Source organism: Impatiens glandulifera, chromosome 5, assembly GCF_907164915.1.
Source record: "Impatiens glandulifera chromosome 5, dImpGla2.1, whole genome shotgun sequence".
In the NCBI taxonomy this organism is placed as follows: Eukaryota; Viridiplantae; Streptophyta; class Magnoliopsida; order Ericales; family Balsaminaceae; genus Impatiens; species Impatiens glandulifera.
Genome location: NC_061866.1, coordinates 16,455,445 through 16,480,088, shown reverse-complemented (window position 1 = coordinate 16,480,088; position 24,644 = coordinate 16,455,445). Strand labels below are relative to the sequence as shown.

The following is a 24,644-nucleotide window of genomic DNA, read 5'->3' as shown; positions in this document are numbered from 1 at the left end:
GATGGTTAGACAAATTGAGGATAAAGAAGGTTGGTTATATATTGCAAAATATGTTAGGAGATGAGTTGTTTAATTAACCTCGAGATGAGAGGTCGATTATGAATCGGTGGATAAATATGGAATGAGATATACGGTTAACCGAAGTGAGGATAAGAATGACGGGTTGTATATTATAAAATATGTGAAAAGATGAGTTGTTTGATGAAGTGAAAGTAAAGTTTTCGAGAGATTAAATGTCGATTGTGATTGGTGGATAAATATGAAATGAAATAATTTTTGATTAGTCGAAGTGAAAATAAGGTAAAGAGATAGAGGTCGATTGTGAAAGAAATTGATATTGTTGGTTAAAATATATGAGAAATTAGTTATTTGACCGAAGTAAAAGTTAAGGTCACGAGATGAAAAGTCCGATTTGAATTGGTAGATAAATGTGGAATGAGATGGTTGACCAGTTTGAGTGCTTTAAGGTCACGAGATGAGAGGTCGATTGAGCATTAATGGGCTAAAGTGAGGGTAAAAAAGAGATTGATAATGTTTGAGATTTTTTATTTGACTAAAATGAACGTGTAAGGTCACGAGATGAGAGGTTCATTGAGAAAAAATATATGATGAGATATGTGAGAAGATGAGTTGTTTTACCGAAGTTAATAAAATGTGGAATGATAGTGTTTTATTTTTTATTTTAATATATTAATAGTGATTTATTAAGAATTTTAAATATTAAAATACATATTATTATAATTTTTTTTAGTAATTTATTTTGTTTATATTTTTATCCGTGTGAATCGCACGAGAATCTTCCTAATTATTCTAATAATGACGATTGGTATTATAAGTACAACATAGTTTTGATGATGTGATTTGAATAAAACTAAGTTGTGTAATTTGTCTTTATGCAGATACAGCTCATAAGACGTATATCTTCAGACGTTATCTGAAGCATGTGCGAGCAGACGTTGTCTAATTTCATCCAACGTGGTCTAAAGAAGTGCGCGAGCAGACGTCGTCTAACTTCATCAGACGTGGTCTGAAGAAGTGCACGAGCAGACGTCGTCTAACTTCATCAAACATTGTTTGAAGAAGTGTGTGAGCAGACGTCGTCTAACTTCATCAGACCACTGCGTGAGAAGACGTCGTTTAACTTCATTAGACGTGGTCTGAAAAAGTGCACGTTTAGAAGCCTTGCTTCAGTAGCCGTCTGAAGAAACGCTTGATGCCTTGCTTCAACAGCTCTCTAAAGAAGCATCCGACTATATATTCAGCTCATCAATAGTGTTTGTTATCTACAGCATGACAAGTCAGCTCAAACAACAAATGAACAACTGCCACGCATGCCATTATTAAAATTGCACGCGCTGTACTCTCTAGTACAACATGATCTCAGAAAATATTCCGCGCACTATCAATCTGGTACGCCCACGATCCAAACAAACATATTCTTATGTACTATCCCGTACATCTGGCGTACATCCAACGAAAAGAGGACACGTGTTCATGAAGAAGATTTGACCGTTGGTGCAATTCAAGTATAAAAGGCAACTAGAGTACAACGACAAATCTCTCGGTTACTCTCACTTTCCGTCTCTCTTGCTCTCTAAAAAGCTCAAGTGCAAATTGCTCACATTGTGAACATTCTGTAATCAATCTACTGTATTTTCTGTGTGAAATTTCAGTGTTGTAAGTTGAACATAGGTTATTTTGTACAACAAAGAGTTAGCTAGAAGTTCAGAAACAGACTGTCACGTCCCAAAATTCTACTTTTCCCGACCAAGAGCGTTTGGTTCTAGCTAAGACTTAGGACCGAGTGGTCCAATCGATGATCCTACAAATGAAGGATTTATAAGGCATGTACTTTTTCTACTATTTTTTAAACCCACACAATGTTATTTATTCATGTATTTTATATAAACGATGCATAATGTTCTCAAAGCATGTTTTCATTGCAAGTCCATGTTTTCTAAAGAATGATGTTTTTAATTTAAGGGCTATGGAATCGAAGTGATAATCATGAAGGAATTGACGGATACGGGAGGATGGCTACCAGGATGAGCTTTGGTGGTCCGATGCTCCCAAAATATGGCTGACGATATTGACGGATGGATACCTACCTTGGAGGATCAGCTCTCCGGGCTAAGGGTCCCAATATGGCTCAGTATGTAACTGTACATGATTGACTGATGATATTCCCTTAAAAACTCTCATGGATGTAATGTAGTATAAATGTCTTTTAATGTCTTCTTTTAAATGCTTGTTGGTTTTATCGACACATTATGCTTGTGTGGTGTAGGTGGATCCAACCACGGATTTTATGACAGGTGAAGGAAGATTTGAAGTCGAACATGGTGCAAGAGATGCGTGTGGAAGGAGGGACCGAGACCGTAGACCGACTTTTAGATCACCATTTCAATGGTCAGCTTATAAAGGCACCCTAGAGCTTCCGCATTTATGATCGAATTTACGTTAATTTAGGTGTAGGAAATTAGGATTTTAGGGCCTTACACAGGTGGTTGTTAAGTCCTGTGTTTTCTGACCGAATTTGTGTAGTGTTTTATACTAATCAAAGTCTTCTAGTGAATATCCTTCATATTGAGGAAGAAGAGGTGACGTAGGAATTTTATCTCCGAACATCCATAAAACTCTGTGTGTTATTTACTTTCCGCACCTTGCATTCGTTTTCCTGTCGCTTCAAATCTAGTAAGCAATTTCGCACTTGAATCCGTTAAAGAGCTTGCGAAGATTTATGAAGAATAGAAACATATTTTAATCCCTCACAAGATTAACATCGAATCAAAAGTGTTAAGTTGTTAACTATATTCAGAACTCCCTCTCTATAGTCGACACCGATCCTAACAATTTTAATATATTATTCGTGATTTATTAAAATTTTAAATATTGAAATACATATTATTCTAATTTTTTTTAGTAATTTATTTTGTTTATATTTTTATCCGTGTGAATCGCACGAGTATCTTCCTAGTTATTCTAATAATGCAGATTGGTGTTATAACTAATCGGCGGAGATGGTCGTCATTTACACTTTTTTATTGTATTTATACTTTTAACTTATTAATTATTAATATCTTGTTTATAATTTTTTACATGTAATAAAAAAATGTATCAATTAAGTCAAAAACGTGTTAAACGAGTTAAAATATGTTAATTGATTAAAAACGTGTTAAATAAAGCAAAACGTATTGAATGAGTTAACCAAATTTAAACACATTAAAATGTGTTAAATAAATAAAAGATGTATTAAACATGTTAAATGGATTAAAAAGTGTTAAACGGGGTTGAAACGTATTAAATGAGTCAGCACGTAAGTGGGTCATATATGTTCATCAAGTCAAACAAAACAAAAACATGTTAACCATTAAAAACATGTTAATTAAGTCAAACAGATTACAAATTTGTTAAACGGATAAAAATGTAATAAAACTATTTGACAAAAATATTTGTTGAATAAATTTAATTTATCAAAATAAATAAAATGTAATTGGTTACCTAATCTAATCATAATAAAAATAATATGAGTTCAGTAATAGATTGAATAATTTACTTTGTTATATATGACTTGGATAATAGTTTACTACCCAACATTCAAGTCTATATCAAGAAAACTCCCATAAAATTTTAAAAACTAATTGGATGAAGCAAAAAAAACAATCCAAAGTTGAGTATAACCAATATCTTCTTGAAAAGAAAAAAAAACTTTGAACATTCATTGTATTCTGTAAGAAATAATTGATAAGAATATTCTACAAGATCAGTGTTAGAAAAAATTAATTGCTCTTATGAGAGATGAGGAAATTAAAGTATTTTTCTCAATGGGGATTTAAACCCTCTTGGTTTCTCTCTAAATGAATACTCATATTCATGCTTTATTATATTAACTTTTAAGGCTAAATAATTTTAAACTTCAAATTCAAACTTGTACCAAACAAGAGGATTCAACATGGAGCACATAACAAATGAGGTTATGTTAGGTATTTTTGTCCATAATTAAAAATATATATATATATATATATATATATATATATATAAATATATATATATATAAATACAATGTTCCAAACTAAACAAAGTAAAATATATGAAGAAACGAAAACACTAATTCAAGAAATGTGAAAAACACATTTTTCTTAAAATAATTATATCGTCTCTTTATTGTGCAAAAGTTTATCGTAGATGAGTGTCTCACTCTCACAAATACAATGAATCTTGTGACAAAGTATCTGAACTAGGTTAAAAAAAGACGTTGAGAGAATAATCATTTGAAATTCTAGAAAGATAATGAAATGGATGATATATATATATATATATGTTGGGAGTGGTGGGATACATATAACTGGAAATTAAAAAATAACAATAAATTTATTAATCAATTCATCTAGTAATTCTTTTCTTGACTCTTGCCATTTCATCTTATACATTTCATCTTATACATTTGTCATTTCATCTTGTCTTTTTGGCATTTAGCGAAAGGATGGCTTTGGCCTTATTTTCTTTGGTCTTTCGCCAAGAGGTGCGGGATTCTCTGATCCAACACCAAGTCCTAATTGATAAATATATACAAAGTGCTCTCGTGGGCGACGGCTCCTAACGCAGTCTTTGAAAAAAGACATGATATACGGGGATTTCTTTTTTATCCCCGTGGGACCGCGCTGTCTAAGACAACATATATAACTCATCTTAAACAAATGAAGAAAGATGGGAGGACATAAGACTGATTGGTCAAGCCAAAAAGATTGCCGACTGGATGCTCCTACCCCACCATGCCTGGCCCTTTACCTTTATTAGGATTAAAATTTCACCAGAAATTCACATTTGAATTTTATGTGAATTTATATTTATTTGGATTAAATTTCATTTAATTTATTTATCCAAATTCTAATTTCCATTTAATTAATGAAATTGGTTTAATTTCAAAAATCTCAGACATTAATGGAAATTGAAATATTAATCCGGTAAAAGTTCAAAAGTTGAACTCTACATTATTTATATGTAGGTGTAACACTTTGGACATTCCCTCATGATAGCATACAACTTTACTAGTTGATTAGTAGACTCGATATCATTGAATTATTTTGACTTGTGTGTAAATAATTACATATTCTTACATAAAATTATTTTTGATAAATGTCAAGCTCTCATGGTTGTGTCCGTTTTGGTCATGGAACACATGTCTTATTCTCTGAGAGGGTCTAGAATTGAGACATGTAATTTTTTCGAAGCGACTTCATTTCTCCCTCACATATGTGTTATCTTTGTTCACAAAAAAATCATTAAAAACGATATATTTATCCTCATCAAAATAAATATTGTTTAATTATATGATTAATCATCAACAATATTCTTTCAAGTTAGTACAATTAGGTTGTCCCATTAAACCTAGTTTTGAGGTCTCAAGTGTGCATATGTTGATACAAACTTATAGTACACTAATGTCTTAAAAAAATCTTCCAAATTAACTCTTTATTTAATAATTTAGTTAGTGGATTAGATGTGATTATTTTATTAGAGAATATTGTCTAATAAAATTATGTTTAAGATTTGTATATCTAGAATTGTCATTGACTCTAAGTTTGTCTAATTTCAAATTATGTTCACAATAATTAGAATTTTTCGTTTGGAATATCTTCTAATAGATTCATAATTATTCGTAAATGCTTACAATTTAAACATTTTTTTTTAAATATATTATTTACTAACTAGTAGACAAAATATATTTTAACTATTGTCTTCGTGTAAATCATTACATATTTTTCATACACAAAAAAAATTCAACACATGTCAAAAGATTATTAATACATTTTACATTGTTTAATCTAGTAATCATTTTTAGAAAATTTTCACACATACAGTTGCATTTTTAAGTATAAACATATCCATTTATAAACGTAAAGTCTTTCATATTTAATAACATCAATATATTATTTGATAACAAAATTATACATCGTTTAATGCAACTCACATCCTTAGTGAATTTAAAAAAAAAATAAACGATAAAATTATTATATACAAAAAGATCGTAATAAAATAACCACTTTTATTGTATTTAATATATACACAATTGTCACATTCATTGACTTAAATTCACTTAAAATCATAGTATGATCAACTAAAGACTTTATAAACTAAATTCTCTTTTCATTTTATTTCATAAAATCATTTTGAAAACATTAATTCTTTATATGGATGAAAATAATATCAAATAATAGACATTTTATATTTCAAACTCTCAAATTTGAAAAATCGAATTAAACACCAACTGAGCAAATAAAAACAAAATATTTTCATGTTATGTTATTATCTTTGTTAAGTTGCGCAATTTTATCTTTTATAGAGAACATACAAATTCATCTTTTTATTATACACAATAATAATTTGTGTTATTATTAACAAAATTATTTACTTCATATTCGTGTTGGTACCTTTTAAACCACACACATCTGTGTGAATTAATTCAAAATTTCTAATCAAGAAAGACCACAAAATTCTTTTACAAAATTATCTTTTGTTATATTTATTATACTATAAATACCATAATTATTATGGTGAATATTTAATTAAATAAATCATTCCTGCATTATTTCTATATAAGATATTATAATATTTATTCATATATAAATATTTTTCGCATAATTTATATATATAAAACTAACTTGTTAAATCAATTAAAATATTTATTTTAATACATTATTTTAATTAAAAAAAATAAAATATTTTAGAAAAAAATATTTATCATCCCGTCACATGATTTTTTATAAATAAAAAAATCATAACATTTCAAACATTTTTGGTCCAAATCGCTTAAACATTTATTTACGAGTGCACGTTTGCTTATTATCATGTCGACAAATATGTCATATTATTTCTCAAATCAATCAAGCATATTCTTAAGCCACGATATGCCAACACAATTAGTCTTGCTAGGACAAACAAGCTAAGGACAATATGTTTTTTTATTCCTTATTTTAAATCTGACATATTAATTGAGCTAAAGTTTGATTTAATGTGTTTCAATTGCAAGCTACTTTAATTGAGCTAAAGTTTGATTTAATGTGTTTCAATTGCAAGCTCCTAAAGTAGCTGCTTGCCTGCTTGCAACAATAGGAAGTGTAACAGACAACAACTCATTTTTTTTCTGGATTCAACCTAAAAAAGCAAACAATTTAGGCAACCACTCAATATATATATATATGGTTAATTTTAATTGAAATTAAATCATTTATTTTATTCAAAATAAATTAAATTATTATACAAATTAATTATCATAAATGACCATTAATTTTAAAATAAATTAAAACAGTTTTTTAATATTTATATTATAATTATATATATATATATATATATATATATATATATATATATATATATATATATATATATATATATAAGAAATATATATTGATTTGTCTTTTTCCTTTTACCCCCAAAGTAGCACAATCATAAAACTCGACTTAAGAAAACCAAAATGTCACGAGTTCGATTTTATCTGGAAATATTTTATGTTGATATTGAAGCGGGGACTATGACGGTGAGTGTGATACTAGTTCTCCTCAATTCAAACAAAAAATTAGTAGTATTATTCAACTATATCTAATGACCAATTGACCACTCTTTTTAACAATTCAGAGTTAGCCTCATCCTTGAGACAACATTTATTATCTCTTTTGTAACATCACAACTCGTATTTCTGAAACATAAATGACAAAGATTTTTAATATCGAAAACTACTAAATAACTTAACACACTGGAAACTGTTTTAAGATTGTTATGTATTTTGTTTTTAATTAAAAAAATAAAATATAATAATATAATATGAATGCGGACATCCTATTTTTACACCCAAATAATTAAAATAAACATATTCGGTCTAGTATAATGTTCGTACTGAAATACTAGACTAAAATATTTAAAATAAATGATTAATTTGCAAACAGACTCTTGTAGGCCTATTTTGGGTGATTCAAACATCACTTTTCAAAAATACTTAAAATTCGAAAAAACAGACACCTACATGAGAACTAACTCGAAAAATCGTGAAATTTGAATATAATATTGTTGTTGAACATTTTTTACAAAAAAGTTATTAGGACTATTCTTTAAAATTAAACGCAAATCTTTAATAAATGCAAAATTTATAAAAACTAACAGGTTAATGATGTCAAGAATATCAAAAATAATTTAATTAGACTAAAATATCAACTTTTTTTTTATTTTTCAAGAAAAATTGACTATATATCTAAAGATTTGGAGTGTGAAGATATATTAATTCTAAATTAAATCATTATGTATTAATCAACTATTAATTCATCCAACAATTGTCATTTCTTAACCTTCTATCTTATCTTTGGACTATTTTTTAATAAGTTTCACTCCTATAAAATTTTAAATTTTCATGCAACTTTTATTTGGTTGTAATATACTTTATTTAAAATATCATGTACTATATAGATTACCAGTGGTAGTCAATCATTTTAAACTTTTTTTTGTTTATTTTTTTTTCATGTCTGATTATTATAATATTTTTCTTATGTAAGCACTGTAAATTTCAATATACTTTTTTTTAGAATCTAAAAACTAAAACTATTTAATTGAGAGTCAGTGATATAATTTTTTAATTTTTTCTAATTTATGCCATTACTAGATATAAAATTGTATATCTAGCTAGTAACAAAATCAAATGCAATATCATATTCCATTGAACTCACCCATATATATATATATATATATATATATATATATATATATATATATATATATATATATATATATATATATATATATATATATATATATATATATATATATATATATATATATATATATATATATTAAATAATAACTTTTTTGAATAAATGAGATAATCGATTTGGATTTCAGATTATTCTGATAAAAACCTACCTATTTTCACATGCCCAAACATCAGTTAGTTGTGCTGACAAACAAAGTCATTAAATTATGTTTCACACACGTCCTCTAATAAATAAGAATACCCTTTATTAACAGTACACTAGAGTGGGGAGAGGTATGAAGCTAGCTTCCATTAATTTTAAAGAACCAGCCAGAGAACCAACCAACCTCATAAACAAGCCCTTACAACATGAATTTATATAAGCACAACAAACAAACAAAAATGTACTACTAGCTAGGGGGATGATGAATGAAAACATACCAGTTTTAATTAGTTAATATTATGCTCCTCAAGCACCCTTTTGTGGCAATGTTTCAAATGCGGAGACAGTGTTTTCAAACTTGATTCTGTGGAGAGGGGCACCACTTTGTTTAATAGCACATGCTTGTTTGTCTTCAAGGGGGCAACGTGCTTTCAACATTGAGAACACGTGACTGTTTAGTCGCCTAGCCTTCTTCATAGCTTCTAGTAGGATTGCCAAACCACCACCCTTTCCAAATATGGTATAAGAATCAAATTCAGGTATAAAAATAAGAAGGATATCAAAACTAAAACCAACATACATTTCATGCATGATATCCAGAATATCAGTTAAAGCAGTAGGATTTTCGCAGACAAAAGAGGATATGAAATAATACCTGAGAAGACGCATTCTTCTGGGCATGAATGATCGATGCAGATTCTGCTTCGGCAACATTAAGGATTTGACATGAGAAATCAAAGAGTTCAAAATGCAATTGTTGGCCAAGCAGGTATATAATGGTGCAACCCCCCCAAGCTACAGAATCTCCCAGCACTTCATGATTAGTTGACTGTACCTGTTCCTGCAGATTCTCCTGCAGTTAATTCACAATAGCCAGAGTTAGCCAACTTCACTCCACTTGAACTTTAAGGAAAATAACATCTATTGAGATTAATCTCTACACAGAACATACAAGAACATGTTGAAATACGAATTTGGTAATTTATATGTTCTGATTTTTCAATTTTCCTGTAACTTGTTAATTTCAGTAGTATAATGGCCAGAAATTTTTTTAATGGAGATTGCCTTACACCAGGTTAGGAACTTTTTAGTGGGCCTGTACAACAACTTTTTACTCTCTCCTTTAAGAGATTTTAGTAGAGCCACCCTTATTTGATTTCATAATTTAACAACATTTACAATTGGACATATATGCTATAACCACATTTTCACAAAGCATATGTTAAATCCTCTATGAGATAAAATTAGTGCATGGAAGATTGCAAATTTAATTTCAAGATCAACCCTATTGGATACCAGAAAGATGTGAAAACTAGAGAAAACCTAATTGATTAAATCAGGAGCAGGATTAAATACATTAAAGATGAGAGATATTAATCAATTGAATTAGATTCAAATATGTTCAATTTCTGGACCCACAATTTGGAGGCCGCTAAAAATGCGATAGAAGTCTTTTGAAGTTGTAATATCAATAAAACCCGTTTTCGGAGCTGCACTCCATTTACTGCAGTATTTATCAAGGGCTGCACTTGTAACAGCTAGGGCATATTCAAGCACGCTTCCGCTGTTCAAATTAGCTTTATACAACAGATCTGCAAAAACGATCAAATAGGCAATCTGTAAGATGATTAATGATTTTTTTTTTGTAAAATAGTTATGGCCAGATCTTGTCAGATTGGCATAACAAATGAAAATTAAATGCAAAGAAAGTTCCAAGCACAACAAAACATTAAATACTAGTAACACTACCTACTATCTATCCGTGAAACAAGTGTTGTACCGAACAGTTTATCTGTTAAGTAATATGTTATTAGGTTAAGTGTTAGACTTAACCTACCTATATAAGGTTCAACCCTCATTTTGAAATAACAAATATCCTTTTGACAAAAATCAACGTGGCATCAGAATACTTTCTACACCATGGTTTTTCGAAGTCTCCATGGGTGACAAATTCAATTTTTCTATTTTAAAAAATTATTATTTCGACCATCTAACTAGCTAAAATGATACTTGGTCACGAATCTCATAAAGTCGACCATTAACTGGCTAAAATGATAATTGGTTTAACCTTTATCAAATTATTCCCAACTCAAACTTTCAATATTATTAAACTGATGGGCACCACATAATGAACATATGGGTCAGACGGCCTAACTTCGTTCCAGATTTTGAAATAAATCTGAATCGTAAATAATTTGAAGAAATAGCATCAGATGTATAAAAGTGAAAAAAATATAATTTTCAGTACACACCAGCTGCTTCTGCCTGCTTTGATATGGTAGAAAACAATGCAGAATTTGACAGTCCAGGTGCTGAGACAGATGCAGCTGCGGCGGATTTAAAAAGAGTAACAATAGGACTATCTCCTCCTTCTTGAGACTGCAATATTTGACCATCTGCACCTGGAACCAACCCTAGCCAAGGTGCTGTTTGCATGAAATGGACAGTATCTACTTGCCTCTGTTGAATGTTGACATGAAAAAAAGTAAGGACATGTAAATAAGGTGTAGTAAATATTACCTAGACATATGCCACTCCAATATAATTGAATGAAAAAGTTTGCAACAGATATATACTTAATCTAACATTTAACCTGAAATATCCTCAAAACTTTCTTGTTTTTTTTGTCAAAGTTGTATATATTTCATAGCATTTACAAATACAACTTATAGAACTGCAAGTTTGCCTTGATTTTGTCATTGGTGGGTAGTATTAAGTTGTTTTTATTGGAAAAGTTTTGTATTCACTCATTCAATTTGGGAGGGAGCTGGAAAATCATTGAATTGTTACAAAAGGTCGATGTCCATATTCTCGAAGTGGTGTCATGGAAGGCCTTCAGAGTGGTGTCAACTGGATTGTCATAGTCTGAAGAGTTGCATAGAAGCGGTGCTGGAGTGTTGTGGAGCCAAAACTGTTTTACCTTTTCTCATATCTCCGTTGCCAAATGATGACAGATCTTGCCTTAACCCTTCTTCCCCTGATAATGGTTTAGTTCCTACATATTGACCAACAAACCACTTCTCTTAAACAACTCTTTCTTCACAATGTTTAGATTTCGTCGAAGAACGACGACTCTAATGTTTAGAATCCCATGAGCGTTCCTAGAAGGGAGACAAATTTGGAGATGATTGGAAAGAGAGGAAGGCGGATGCACTAGGTTACGACAAGGATGCACATGTTCCAGCCAATTTGTTATAAACCAACTCATGGTTTATATTTCAATCATGAAAACAGGGGCATATTGGTTAAGTAAACCGAAGACTGTTGTTGACGCAGAACAAGAATTTTTCGTTCCAGATGGAATTCATATTCCTTAACTATCAACAACAGGGGATAATTTCCGATTGGCCTGGTTTCTTCATCTTCTTAGAAATTGTCTTTTTAATCGACAACATGTTGTAAAGAGGAATTATTGGGTTCTGTTTGGTTTAAGTAAGGGAAAAAAATCGTACCCATTTTTGTTCTATTTGCAAGTCTGTGAACTTAAGAAGTTTTGATTAAAGTATAAATAAGGTGGACATGCCTATCAGAGCCCTGCATCAATGGCTGCTCCGGCCATGGCAGAGGAAGCGGAAGACATTGGTCGTGATTAAGAACAGAGAAAATACTCCAATACAATGTGGGTTTTTTAGGACGAAAGTATTAAGTAAGTTGCCATTAGGATTTCATCTCCAAAAAATGGTTTTGGTATATTTGTAGTGAATATGAGGGCTCTGGCTTATTTTTCCTTTTTGCATTCCCATTCTGTTGGGGTGTATTCACACAAGAACTGGGGAGGTAGGACTCAAGGTGGAGTTAAGGAATTCTCTGCCATTACCAATTTTTATAAAATGGATGGAGGTCTTGAATTAGATTTGTACTAGCAAATGAAATATTTTGAATACAATTGCCACCATTTTTTCAATAGATAAAACCCATGCAATGCTAGTATGATCATCAAGAAAAGAGACTAACCATCTAGATCCGGATGAAGTTAGGACTCTTGAAGTCCTCACACATCACTATGAATAAGAGAGAAAGGATGTGTAGGAAGATAGGATACATCCAGGTAAACAGTTTTAGTATGTTTAGCCTATTCACACATTTCACAATAAAAGAAATTATGATTTTATAATGAAACAAATTAGGTAATAGTTTGGCTAAATATAAAAAACTAGGATGAGCAAGTCAATAATACTAAGTTAAATGCTACTAATAGATTTCAAAATACTAAGTTAGAATGAGTTGAAAGGGTTGGGAAAAGATCTGGGATGTGGCTTCCAAGTGAGAATGTATAATCCAGACACTAGTTTAGCACTCCCAATCTTCCTCCTCGCAACCATCTCTTGAAAGACACACAACAGATTATTGAACTTAGTAACACATTTATAATCTGTACATAGTCCTCGATCTGCCGGAAGGAATCTCTCGGGACGAGGTAAATGCCTCCTAGTCGAACAAGCAAAATGGAATATACACCTCTGGATAACCAAAGCAAAATAAGACTCTCAATACAAAGTTATTAGCAGGAAACCCAACCATACTGGATCTGGAGTCTAAAACTCAATACAAGTGGACACCTATGAACAAGACCAGTTTTTAACAACTGTTGCATATTAGTTCACAAGTAATACTTATAGAATTGATTAGGAAATTTCAGTTAATACTTCCATCCAGATAGAACACGAAAAATATGACTAGGTCATAATGGTATCAAAAAGTCGGATCGAACAAAATAAAGGGATTGGAAAGAAGCTCGGCCGAACGACTTTCTTGTGGTAGTAATTTGTAATGGTTAAAAACAGATACGCAATAGATTCAAGAAGGAGGTAAGGAAGAGGAGTGTTAAAAAGTGATGATTAATGGAAGACTGAGGTGAGATAAGATTGAAAGGAGTGGGAAATATAATGTGCCTTACAAAGTTCATCATAGTCTAATCCTAACCTCTTTATCTCTTAAATACCCAGTTACCCACAATTTAATATCTAAGCGGGCTTTTAATGACCCAAATTAAAAAACATAAGATAATTACAATGACTCATTGGTCTTAATTAAAATAATAACATGTCACAATGGTTCCACCTCAACTTTTAGCATCCACGTGAGAATAAGTCACAACAGCAGTTGACACTTGTGTGTTATCGTTGACTTTAACACGAGCGAAGCAAATATTTTTAAAGGACTGGATAGCAGTGCCTGGGTCATGAGGCTTTGTAAGTTTAGCGTATTAGATTATCGCCTGCTTATCATCCCCTGTGTAGTAGGTAGTACTTATGTCACATGCTACTGCTCCTCCTTATGAAATCCTTGCTCCCAAGGATTGTGTAGATCTGAATAGTCATGTTGTTTGCCTCTATCAAATAGGGAACAAAATAATACATTTGTTGTTGTAGTGATAGAAAGAGGAGATGTGGTGTTGTATGTGCATATGATAGCAAGACATTGTGTTTCTTTGTTGAGTGAGGTTAAAAAAAAGTCACTTGAAAATCGTGGATTGACCGATGTTAACAAGGAATGGGTCCAGATACTCCCTGAAATAGACAACATAGGTTCATTTCGATAAAAAAAAAAACATCATGTATAGTAGTAGTGCTATTATCAGAATTGTCGAGATTAGAATCCTCAAATTCCGTAATAGTGTTGGACTTGGGTACATACTCCTCGAGAATAATCAAAGGGGACACTAATTGATCCTCATCATGAATAGTAGTGTAGGAAAGAGAATCTTCTCGACTTCAAGATCAACATGGACAACCAATTGGAATCTTGATTCTCAATCTTCTCAAGTGTAGTACCATGGGACATGAGGAGTATTACACATAATGATAAGGAGACGACAATCTAAACTTAAGAAGCCTTAAAAAATATAACCCGGACCCTACTCTACAGTCTTTTCAAATATTTTGCATCGCTCATGTTTCTATCAACGACACAAGTGTCAACTGCGGTTGATTCTCGCATGAATGCGAGAAGTTGAGGGGAAAGCATTGTCACGTGTTATTATTTTGTATTCCTAAGGCCATGGGCCACTTTGATATAATTATTTCATATGCTTTGGGTTTGGGTATTATAAGCCCACTTAGACTATTAAGGAGTGAGTATAAAAAGATAGAGATTAAGATTAGGAAAAGTTATGAATGAATGAATAGGAAGAATGAGTTTGGATCTCTCACATCCCCTTCACTTTCATCTAAGTCTCATCCCCATTCTTCTAATCAGTTGGCTTTCCATGGACTTTCCAACATTTCCCTTTGGTATGTCTTGCCATCTTGTAGCACCATTCTTTCTTTGTGATGCTCTTTGAGTCTCAAACTTTGGATATTGGGCTATTAGGGCAGTGGATTGAGTTTAGTTTGTCCCAAAATAATTAATTTCCTCATTTTTTACTTCAAGCACCACTTCTCTAAGACTTGGTAGGCATTCTCTTTCCTTTTATCATGTCATATACTTTGTTGATCCCTAGTAAGAATTTAAAATTTCTTCTTAGTTCAACTTCTTTCTTGTATGTCGGTGCATCATCTGCATGCTTCCATACAAAGATCTTCATCATGTGAAGTTGTTGCCAGAATCGATTCAGATTGTAGTAGAATTGAAACACTGTCATTTGTCCTTGTTTTAACACATGGAGGGGCTGCTTTAATCTAAGACACTTTTATTGTGTTTATCAGATTTAGAATGGACCTCTCTGACAACATCCCATAATTTTTTAGCAGTTACATATAGTAGGAAATCCTCTCATATCACAGTAGTCAATGAATTGACAACCCATGACATAATAGTGTGGTTGTGTCTATTTTCCACAACTTATACGTAAAATGTACTTTAACAGGGATCTTCATCTCCTCTAGCAGGCATTCGTCCTTGTCCTTTCCCATTCCAAACATGATAGGATTGCCTGGGACGATTGTAGCTGGTGATAGGGTTTTGGAATGAATCCATAGTGGATCGAGGAGTAGAGTGGACACACTTCAAACGTAAATTTTGAGATCTCTCCCCAAGTCCGGTCATATTTTCCCGTAGGCAAAGAATTAGGTTTAGATGAATTTAGGGTTTTCGCACAATTTTGGCTCAGATACCATTGGAAATTATGAGTAAAAAATGTGACAACTTTATTAAGGGTAATACCCTTTATATACTGTAATTACAATATAACCTATACTAGAAATCATAGGATATGTTAGGGACTGATTCTATTCTATAATCAAGGTATTTTACATAGTTATTATATCCTAGATTCAAGGTACTAAAGCCAAAGGATAATTATTAATTAGATAATTATCCTTTTATATTAAAATATACTGGTAATTCCTTTCCTTAATTCAATTCCCTTCCTTAAATCTATTAATGCATCACAGCTACTCATCACCAACGTTAGCAGAAAAAAGTATTTTAAACAGTAATATAATAAAATATATCTTATGCATATAGAAATCATGCCCTGCAGCAGTGAAGTTATGAGGTCAAATTGAAGAAAAAGAACATTGGGATGATTTATGCAAACAAAGGAGCAATTTATTTTATTATAGAAGTGCCTTCCTATCCTTTAGTCAGCATGGTTTTCAAGTTTATTTATTGCATTCCTCTTTATGACTAGATTGACTATATAATGAACTAAATTAACTAACCAGGACAATATCCAGAAGTCCCATCAAGTATAGTACACTCCCGATCTCCTTAATCCCACGTAGGACCTCTGTTCTGAGCTCTGTTTTTGATCCCCAGTTAAGCTGCTCTTTGATAAGCCTCAAACAACCTGACAACACAAGCAATAGGTCTTGTATCAATTGGATTAGAGCAACACAGTGTTTGATGGAAATAATGTAAACTTATTTTGAAGCCGAGTTCCACAAGTCATAAAAATATCTATAGAAGCAGAGAGCAAAATATTTATGACATGGACACTGTAACAATAAGTTTCATTAGAGAGACAGGCTCAAGACTCGTTCTGAAACTATGATATAATAGCAACAAAAAGATAGGAATTCCATAATAAGAAAAATGAATGACCATCTTTGAAGTTAAATAACGCTTCTGACTAATAATGCCATTCTTAACACAGTCCCTTGTCTATCAACCTCATTACCACTTTCTTTGTATTGAGGTGTAGCATATTCCACCCTAAGAATCCTCATAATTCAACAAAATACATCATTTGCATAGTAGTTTTGAAAGGATGGAATCTTTTCATTAATCCATAATTTTGCGATGACTGCAAAAGTGTGGTGGAAACAAAAAAAAACGTAGTTACAAGTTACAAAATGAGTTGCCATAAGTTATGAATCGAAGCAAAAGTACTCAAAAGCATGAACAGCAAAATGCAAAAACCTCAAGTGGAATAATAGCTCAAAATATACCTTAATCGAGTCAAAACATAAGTTAGGGGAAGCTAAATAAGAGTCAATTGTCTAAATAATAATGTACTAGAGGGTTGGAAAAGAGGAGCTAGACAACCACTTTGATGAGCTTCATAGGATTGGTAGATCCAATATCAGAATGCTAATCTAACAATTGACTAGCTAGCCCTCTAAATTAGTTAAGTAAACAAAAAATTTGCACCCTTCAACATATATTACATCTTTGTAGACATACAAAAAACTGGATGCTTAGAAGTTTAAAGAAGAAAATGTGAAGATTAAGGAAGCATAAATGACAAAGAAGAAATAAAAGGGTATGTGCTTTTGAGTACCCGCAACTCCACCATCAAAAGGAAGAAGCCCATTCGATTTGGGCAAGGCATCTTGTAATGCTGCAATCATTGATTCAAGGGAGTTAACCTGAAATAGAGCAAAGAGAGCATTATAAACATAACAAGGATTTAGTTGTTAGGTCCTCCTGAAAAAATAGTTTCAAAGCACAACAATATTAAAGCAAACAATCAACATTCAATATATACTTATATAAGTATCAATCGTTTCAAAGAACAACAATAAATTCTAAGAGAGCCTAAAAAATTGTTTTTTCTTCTTAGGATTGTCAACCAGCAGCATTTCTACAAGCATCGTGAGAAACCATTCATACACATAAATTAAATGCAGGAAAATGAGGTAATTATTGAAGGCTGAATCAAAATCTACACATGTACAAACAAATTATACAAAATTGAAGGCTGTGGAAAACTAAAGTACTCTTGAAGATACCTTGTTTGAAATATGATCGAGTAGGGCACGCAAAAGCCAAGGTAATGACTTAGATCCTATAAGCCTGACAATAGAGAACATGTGTGGTATGCCAAAGAATCCACTATGCAACTGAGCAAAGCTTTGGTGTGCTGAATTCAAATCCTTTATATCATTTCAAATGAGCAAATGAGTTAGCCAAACTTGAATTAATAGATAACGATAATAAGTACAATTTATAAGTTATCTTATTTATTTTTAAAGTTCCTTTAGCTTCTCTCTCCATCTCTCAAACTTTAATCAATGACCACTTACATGGCAATTTATCTTTTTTCGCAATTATAGAATATAATGCATTACTATTATAATGTAAAATATACATTACAAAACACTTAAAATAAGCTTATCAACCATCAAAACATAGAATATGGCACCATATGTAGTATGTCTAACATGAGCTAACCATGAACAATAGGTTGGTTCACCATTGATACTTCTCAGCACGAATTTCTGTTTATTTCTCAAAATTGCAATAAATCACACTGAGAATATTATGATGATAATTCCTTAACTCCATTTCCGAACCTCCAGAAAAATAAAAATAAATTTATTCAAAAGAGGAACTCATAAATGAATTCTGCTGATCCTATAGACTTAAATGATGAAACTATGTTTATTGATATAATTATGAACAACAAATTTTAAATGATGAAACTATGTTTACTGATATAATTATGAACACCAAATTTTTCTTTTATTTTTTTCATCTTTCCTGTGATTGGATTTTTCAAACTTTAATTTCTTTTTTTTTGAATAAAGGGTAAACTTTTCATTAATGAGAAAAATGTTGTGAAGCGAGAAACATTCAAAAGAAAACAAAAACAAAAACAAAAACACTGGAAAAGAAAAAATGGAACACAATTACAGAAAATTATATTCCAATAAGCTCAAAAAAGTCCCATCCGTTGCATATTCCTTTCTTCTTGATAGTTGCAAGAGTAAGAAGAATGAAGCCTTTGATCTTAGCAATGCCATGTTTTTTCCTTTGAGTTTATTGGAATCTAATTTTCTTTGATTTTGTTCCCTTTTTTTTTCAGTTTTTTTTTTTCTCAATCACTTTAATGAGAATTTCTAATATTTGTCATGATATTGATAATATTGACTAGTTGGAGGAAGATCATTCTCTCTTCGACTCTCATGGAACGCCTCAACATTCTTTACAAATAGGAGGATAATGTTAGACAAAGATCCCGTTGTATATGGCTCAAGGAAGGAGATTCAAATAGCCGGTTCATTCATAATTTGCTAATTCTTGAAGAAGATTCAACCAAATTTATATCCTTAAGGCTAGCGGGGCTGAGACGATTGATCCTAGTATAATCAGAGACCTCATTCTCACTTTTCTATATAGACCTTCTTAAAGAGAAGGCAAGCGAGAGACCTATTCTCGGTGGGATTGATTTTCAACAAAAGATTTCTAAAATCTGGGATTCCATTTTGAATTGCGATGGAGACAGCCCATGGCACCGACGGTTATACTATTACTTTCATCAAGGAGTTCTTTGACTTACTTAAGGATGATTACTTGAGATCTTTCAAGCACTTCTACGAAGCAACCACCTTTGAATAAAGTTGGAATTCAAGCTTCATTGTTCGAAGATCCAAGGGGCTAGGGAACCTCAAGCACTTCAGCCTTTCAATGGTTCTCAAGAAAAGCAAACTTCTCTCTAAAGGTGGTGGTGGGTTGATTCTCATTAAGAATTCACTTGCGACTATTCCAATTTTCACCATGTCCCTCTTTCCTATGCCAATGTCGGTGGCTAACAGAATTGAATTTATAATGAGGAATTTTCTTTGGGGTAGCTCCACCTCTTTAAAGGTCTCTCACCTGGTCAAACGGGACATTACGAAACTGAGCATTGCCGATGGTGGCCTCGGGATCAGGGACTTCACTCTCTTTGACACTTCTTTGCTTTCCAAGTGATGGTGGTGGAGGTTCATCAATGAAAACGACAGCCTCTGGAAGAACATGATCATTGCCAAATATAGCTTTCGTGACACTGATGACCCTTTTATTGTTGGGATGCTTGTACATGAACAATGGGCAATTTTAGTATTTTATCTCTTGATTCACAACTTTCTCCCAATAAGGGTGTTTAAGAACCTCATAAATAGAATTTGATACATGTAGTTTAACAAAACCAGCAGTACATGCACTGTAATTTCTAATAACCCTTTGTATATGATAAAGTTAGATATAGGATACATGGTGCATGATCTGATTTCTTTTCTGAAAGCAATTGGGATGTGAAGAGTATCATCCAAAGGAATTTCAGAATTTGGTGCCATACCTGATGCAATTTGTTGAGCACGGATCCTATTTGAATTCATGAGCCGTTGAATTTATCTTTCCTTGTGTTTAGTGATGGTCAATGAAAAGAGAAGGATAAAGGTTGAGTTGATGGAATGATGTCAAGATAAATACCATAATATTGAATTTCACTCAAATTCTCACCCTAAACATCGTGGTCGAATAGTTGATCTTTAAATTATGAGACGACCATAGTATTGAATTGTTTTTTTTTATTTGGAGCAATATCATTTGTATCCCTTTGTAAATGGATAGTTGCTTAGAAAAATACACATGATATATCTAGAATCAAGTTTTCCTTCAACTTTGCAACTGCACAATAAAAGGAATACATTCCAATAAAAAAAGACAACTCGAATAGATGACGAAGCGGGCGACGAATAGATGAGCGACATCAGCACTGGAAGTTTAGCAACGTCTTCAGTAAACAAAGTTTATGGTTGCAAGATCCCTTAGATCTAGAAAATGCGATATGAAGTGACAGAAGCCTGATCTGAAGCTTGAAAATCTTTGATTCAGTAGGGCACAACTAGTCTGGAGTGTGCTAAAGGGGAGAAAATTGAGAGTCTTCAACTTGCAGATTTTACTGAAACCCGTTCTGATACCAAGAAGAATTTTCTATTCAACGCAGTGGGTGAGATAGAGACACATTCCTTATGAGATTAGCTAACTATAATTCTTCATATTTGGTATGGCAGTAGTAATGTGTATTGTTCATGTTTGCTTGTTTTCTTTTTTTGGGTTTTTGTACCTCTTTTGATGTTAGGTACAAAGCTTTTGTATGTGTCATTGGGCTTGGGCTCTTTTCTTTTAGCATGGCACAATTGCGCCTTCCCCAAGAAAAGATGAATTCTAGTAGTTAACTCAAAAACATTTAAGAGAAAAATTGTCCCGTCTGAATTCCTCATCAAATTAAGAATTTCAAACAGCATTAGCCTCATGTAAGCAATCGAAATCTCCTAGCCAAAGAAAAAATAAAAGGAATCAGCTTTCATTTTCTCAATGTTTTTTTAAAAAGCAATACTATCAAGAACAAGAGACGACTTACTCTATATAGCTAGTATTCATTTGCTGATACTAGTTTAAAGATTGAGCTCCGTATCAATTATCAACAAACATATTATCATTTATAGGCAAAATACTGAAAATATGTGTAAAATAGATAGGAATTTTCAAGCAAGAAATACTAATGTATAGACTAAATATATCACAAAAACAGAAACAAATCTTCCAGGAGAAAGAAAAAACAAGAGTAACCATCTAAATAAAAGAATAGTAACACAGAAATATTTCTATTCAGGAATATTAGCTATAGTTTACCTCAGTCCCACACAAGAAATTTGCCTTTGTTGTAGGAACTGAAGGCTTCTGAACGGAGGAAAGAGGGGCCTTCAGTGATCTAACAAATCTTTGGGTCGTGTTGCAAAGAACAAAGTTTGGTAGAAAGTCATTTTGCATCTCAGCCCAAATCTGTTACATAGAAAATAATTAATATTATTTTCCCAAAAAACAATAATTAATATTAGGTTATAAGAAACATATACCGAAACTGACTGTACCGGAGCAATATACAACATAACATAAAGGAAACATAGTCTAAGACCTAATTTAGCTCTCCTATTTTTTTTAGTCTGTAAAATGACTGTTATAGTTTATAAATAAGTATACCAATTAGCATCTTCAACATACAATAACAAAACGTGATAAGAAAAGAAGTAAAACATTGTTAGAGGAATCTGATTCAAGACAAAAATTACCCCTTTAAAGACCAATCACACAAGCATAGCGGCCCGGAGAGTTGGGGTGCCTATGCAACTTATATTTATTTTTAATTCATTCTTGCATTTATTTTAAGAAAGACTGGTGATATATAATATGTTAACGTTAAATTAACAAATATCATTTAGCTTCATTGGTTAAGTATCTTCTTAATAGGCAATAGTAGTCTAGTATATATATATACTAGACTAACCCATTATTTTACAAAATTTTGGGTGGGTCATGCATAGGTTGCATAACCCAATGGCCGGCCCTGCACGCAAGGAGACATATCTCAAAGAAAAAGATAACTGTTAGTTTAGATAAACATGTTAAACATATAATTTTGATCATAGATAATTAACAGTTAGGATATTTCATTTAGATAGAGTCCTATTTAGATTATGTTAGTTAATTCTATATAAAGGAATATCTTGTTACACTGGAGCATCTCCCTCACCCGATGATTTCGAATAGGGATCCGAGTTCTTTATCATGCTCTGCTAGGGGTGATCATGGATCGGTTCAGTTTTTCATTGTTTATTATTGCAATAAACTAGCATAAACATTGACGACTACTTCACTGCAATATAACAACTCGGTACCAAAAGATCAGTTGTAAAAGTTTAAAAAGTTCAATGTTAATGTGAGGAACAAGGTTTAACATGATATCGAATGTTCCTTGGTATATGCGGAAAGTAGCGATTGTCCTTGGTATATGCAAAAAGTAGTGATTGAGGAAAAAGTATGCTATGTGATTCTAGTTAATGTTTTCCACAAGTACATGTTCTATCTCTTGTGGAATGAATCAAGTCCTTACAAACTAGGATTTAAAGTTGAGGACAGATGCAAGTAATTGGAGATAAATATTAATTTAATATTTAACTTACTATTTATCCATTGAATTAATTAGTTTGGTCTCATTCAACTTGTAACATGTAACTAGGTTGAAAAGTGACACATGTGTGGTGTTTGAAGATGAATGATGAACAATGATGAAGTTTGATAAGATCCTCCATTAGTAGTCATGATGATTGATGAGGCTTCGATTTGAACAGAAAAACTACTCCAAAAATATTGAGATGGGGATTGGTTTTTTGTCACAAGAGACTTTGATAACATGCCGAAAATAGTGATTGAGAAACAAAGTATGTTATTTTTCCCCATCAAGGGTTTGTATAAATACAAGTCACATCTCTTAGGATAGAATCAAGTCCCTACGAACTTGGATTTAAAACTAAGGATGGATACAAGTAATTAGGGATAAATATAAACCTATTTTTTAGCCCTCTAATTAATTAATTACAAATATGATAATTATCATAAATAACAACTAACTAATCTGGAGATTACTAAAGCATTATTATAGTATACAAGATATAGTTGTTCCACCATTTTGAGGAGATCTATATTCATGCTCCTACTACTATTGAGACAAATTATGGCACTACAATTGGGAGGAAAATTGAAGATTCAATCGTCAACGTTTGTGTTAATCTGCCAAGATAATAGTGTTAATCTGCCAACATACAATTATCACATGAATGAAAGATATTAGTCTCTTTTTTTTGTTTGAAAAACATATTATATATTCTTTAACACTACTTTTCTTTGGTCTCGCAACAATAACTGTCTATTGTCAACTCAACCCTAGGAAACAGTATCTATCAAAATCATACTGCAATTCTTTACCATAATCATAATGAGAATGCACATTTAATAAGGGATGGTGTGATATAACCGGCCAATCAACAATCTAAATGAACTAACCAAGTTACGAAATCAGAATAGGAAGCTCATGGTTCAATCTCCAAACCTGTGATGCCAGTCGGCTTGAATATGAAATTAAAGATATATTCTCTTGCATTTCATTCAACATGAGACTGAAAGAGTCTATTCTGATATCTTTTGATAATAACTCTTGAGAAAGTTGCAAAATATTCAATTGTCTTTCCAACTCCTGAAACCAAAAAACATCAATTTAAAATACAAATATGTGTAAACATCCAAAAGAACTTAACTGCACAAACACATTGCTTACCACAATAGCACATAGGTCCTGAGACTCAAACCGATCAAAAAGAAATTCAATGTTATCTCTAAATGATTTGTTCATCCTTTCAGCAATCAAACTTCTTAAATTAATTGTCCGTCCAAGCAACTGCAAAGGCATTGAAACTGCAGTGAGCAAGAGGTAGTGTATATCCACCAGAACCAGGTTAAGAGGAAGGGGGCGGCAATGGGGAAAGCTGATAGATCTCAAGCAATGATCATTAAGCATGCACCAGATTGTTTATCAGAAAGAAAAAAGAAAGAGAAGATTTAGTTGAGCAAGGACATCAATATAAAGTAATTTTAAAAATAGAAAGCAGATAAGAAGATTTAGCTGATAGATCTCTAGTAACTTTTGTGCTGACTAAAATAAAGCACACACCCACGAACTGATTTTAAGTGAATGCAAAAGTTACTACAATGTCTAATAGGTCAGTAGACACTAAGAAGATTTTGCAAGCTCCCAAA

The 24,644-nt window shown here is 32.0% G+C and overlaps 1 protein-coding gene across 2 annotated transcripts in view; it reads right to left on the bottom strand.

Annotated features, from left to right (window-relative positions):
• Positions 1-8,984: 8,984 nt before the first annotated feature.
• Positions 8,985-24,644, bottom strand: part of LOC124937569 (protein PIR) — a 39,882-nt gene continuing 24,222 nt past the window's right edge. Inside the window, exons 21-30 of one of the 2 annotated variants that reach the window (XM_047477853.1) lie at positions 24,166-24,285; positions 23,941-24,084; positions 21,687-21,836; positions 18,017-18,160; positions 17,566-17,653; positions 16,505-16,632; positions 11,153-11,360; positions 10,320-10,492; positions 9,556-9,753; positions 8,985-9,407 (exon numbers count right to left, since the gene is read on the bottom strand). In XM_047477853.1, the coding sequence (XP_047333809.1) occupies positions 9,207-9,407; positions 9,556-9,753; positions 10,320-10,492; positions 11,153-11,360; positions 16,505-16,632; positions 17,566-17,653; positions 18,017-18,160; positions 21,687-21,836; positions 23,941-24,084; positions 24,166-24,285 (1,554 nt within the window). In that variant the 3' untranslated portion in view covers positions 8,985-9,206. The remainder of the gene's footprint in view (positions 9,408-9,555; positions 9,754-10,319; positions 10,493-11,152; positions 11,361-16,504; positions 16,633-17,565; positions 17,654-18,016; positions 18,161-21,686; positions 21,837-23,940; positions 24,085-24,165; positions 24,286-24,644) is intronic. The other variant, XM_047477854.1, reaches the window with a different exon arrangement.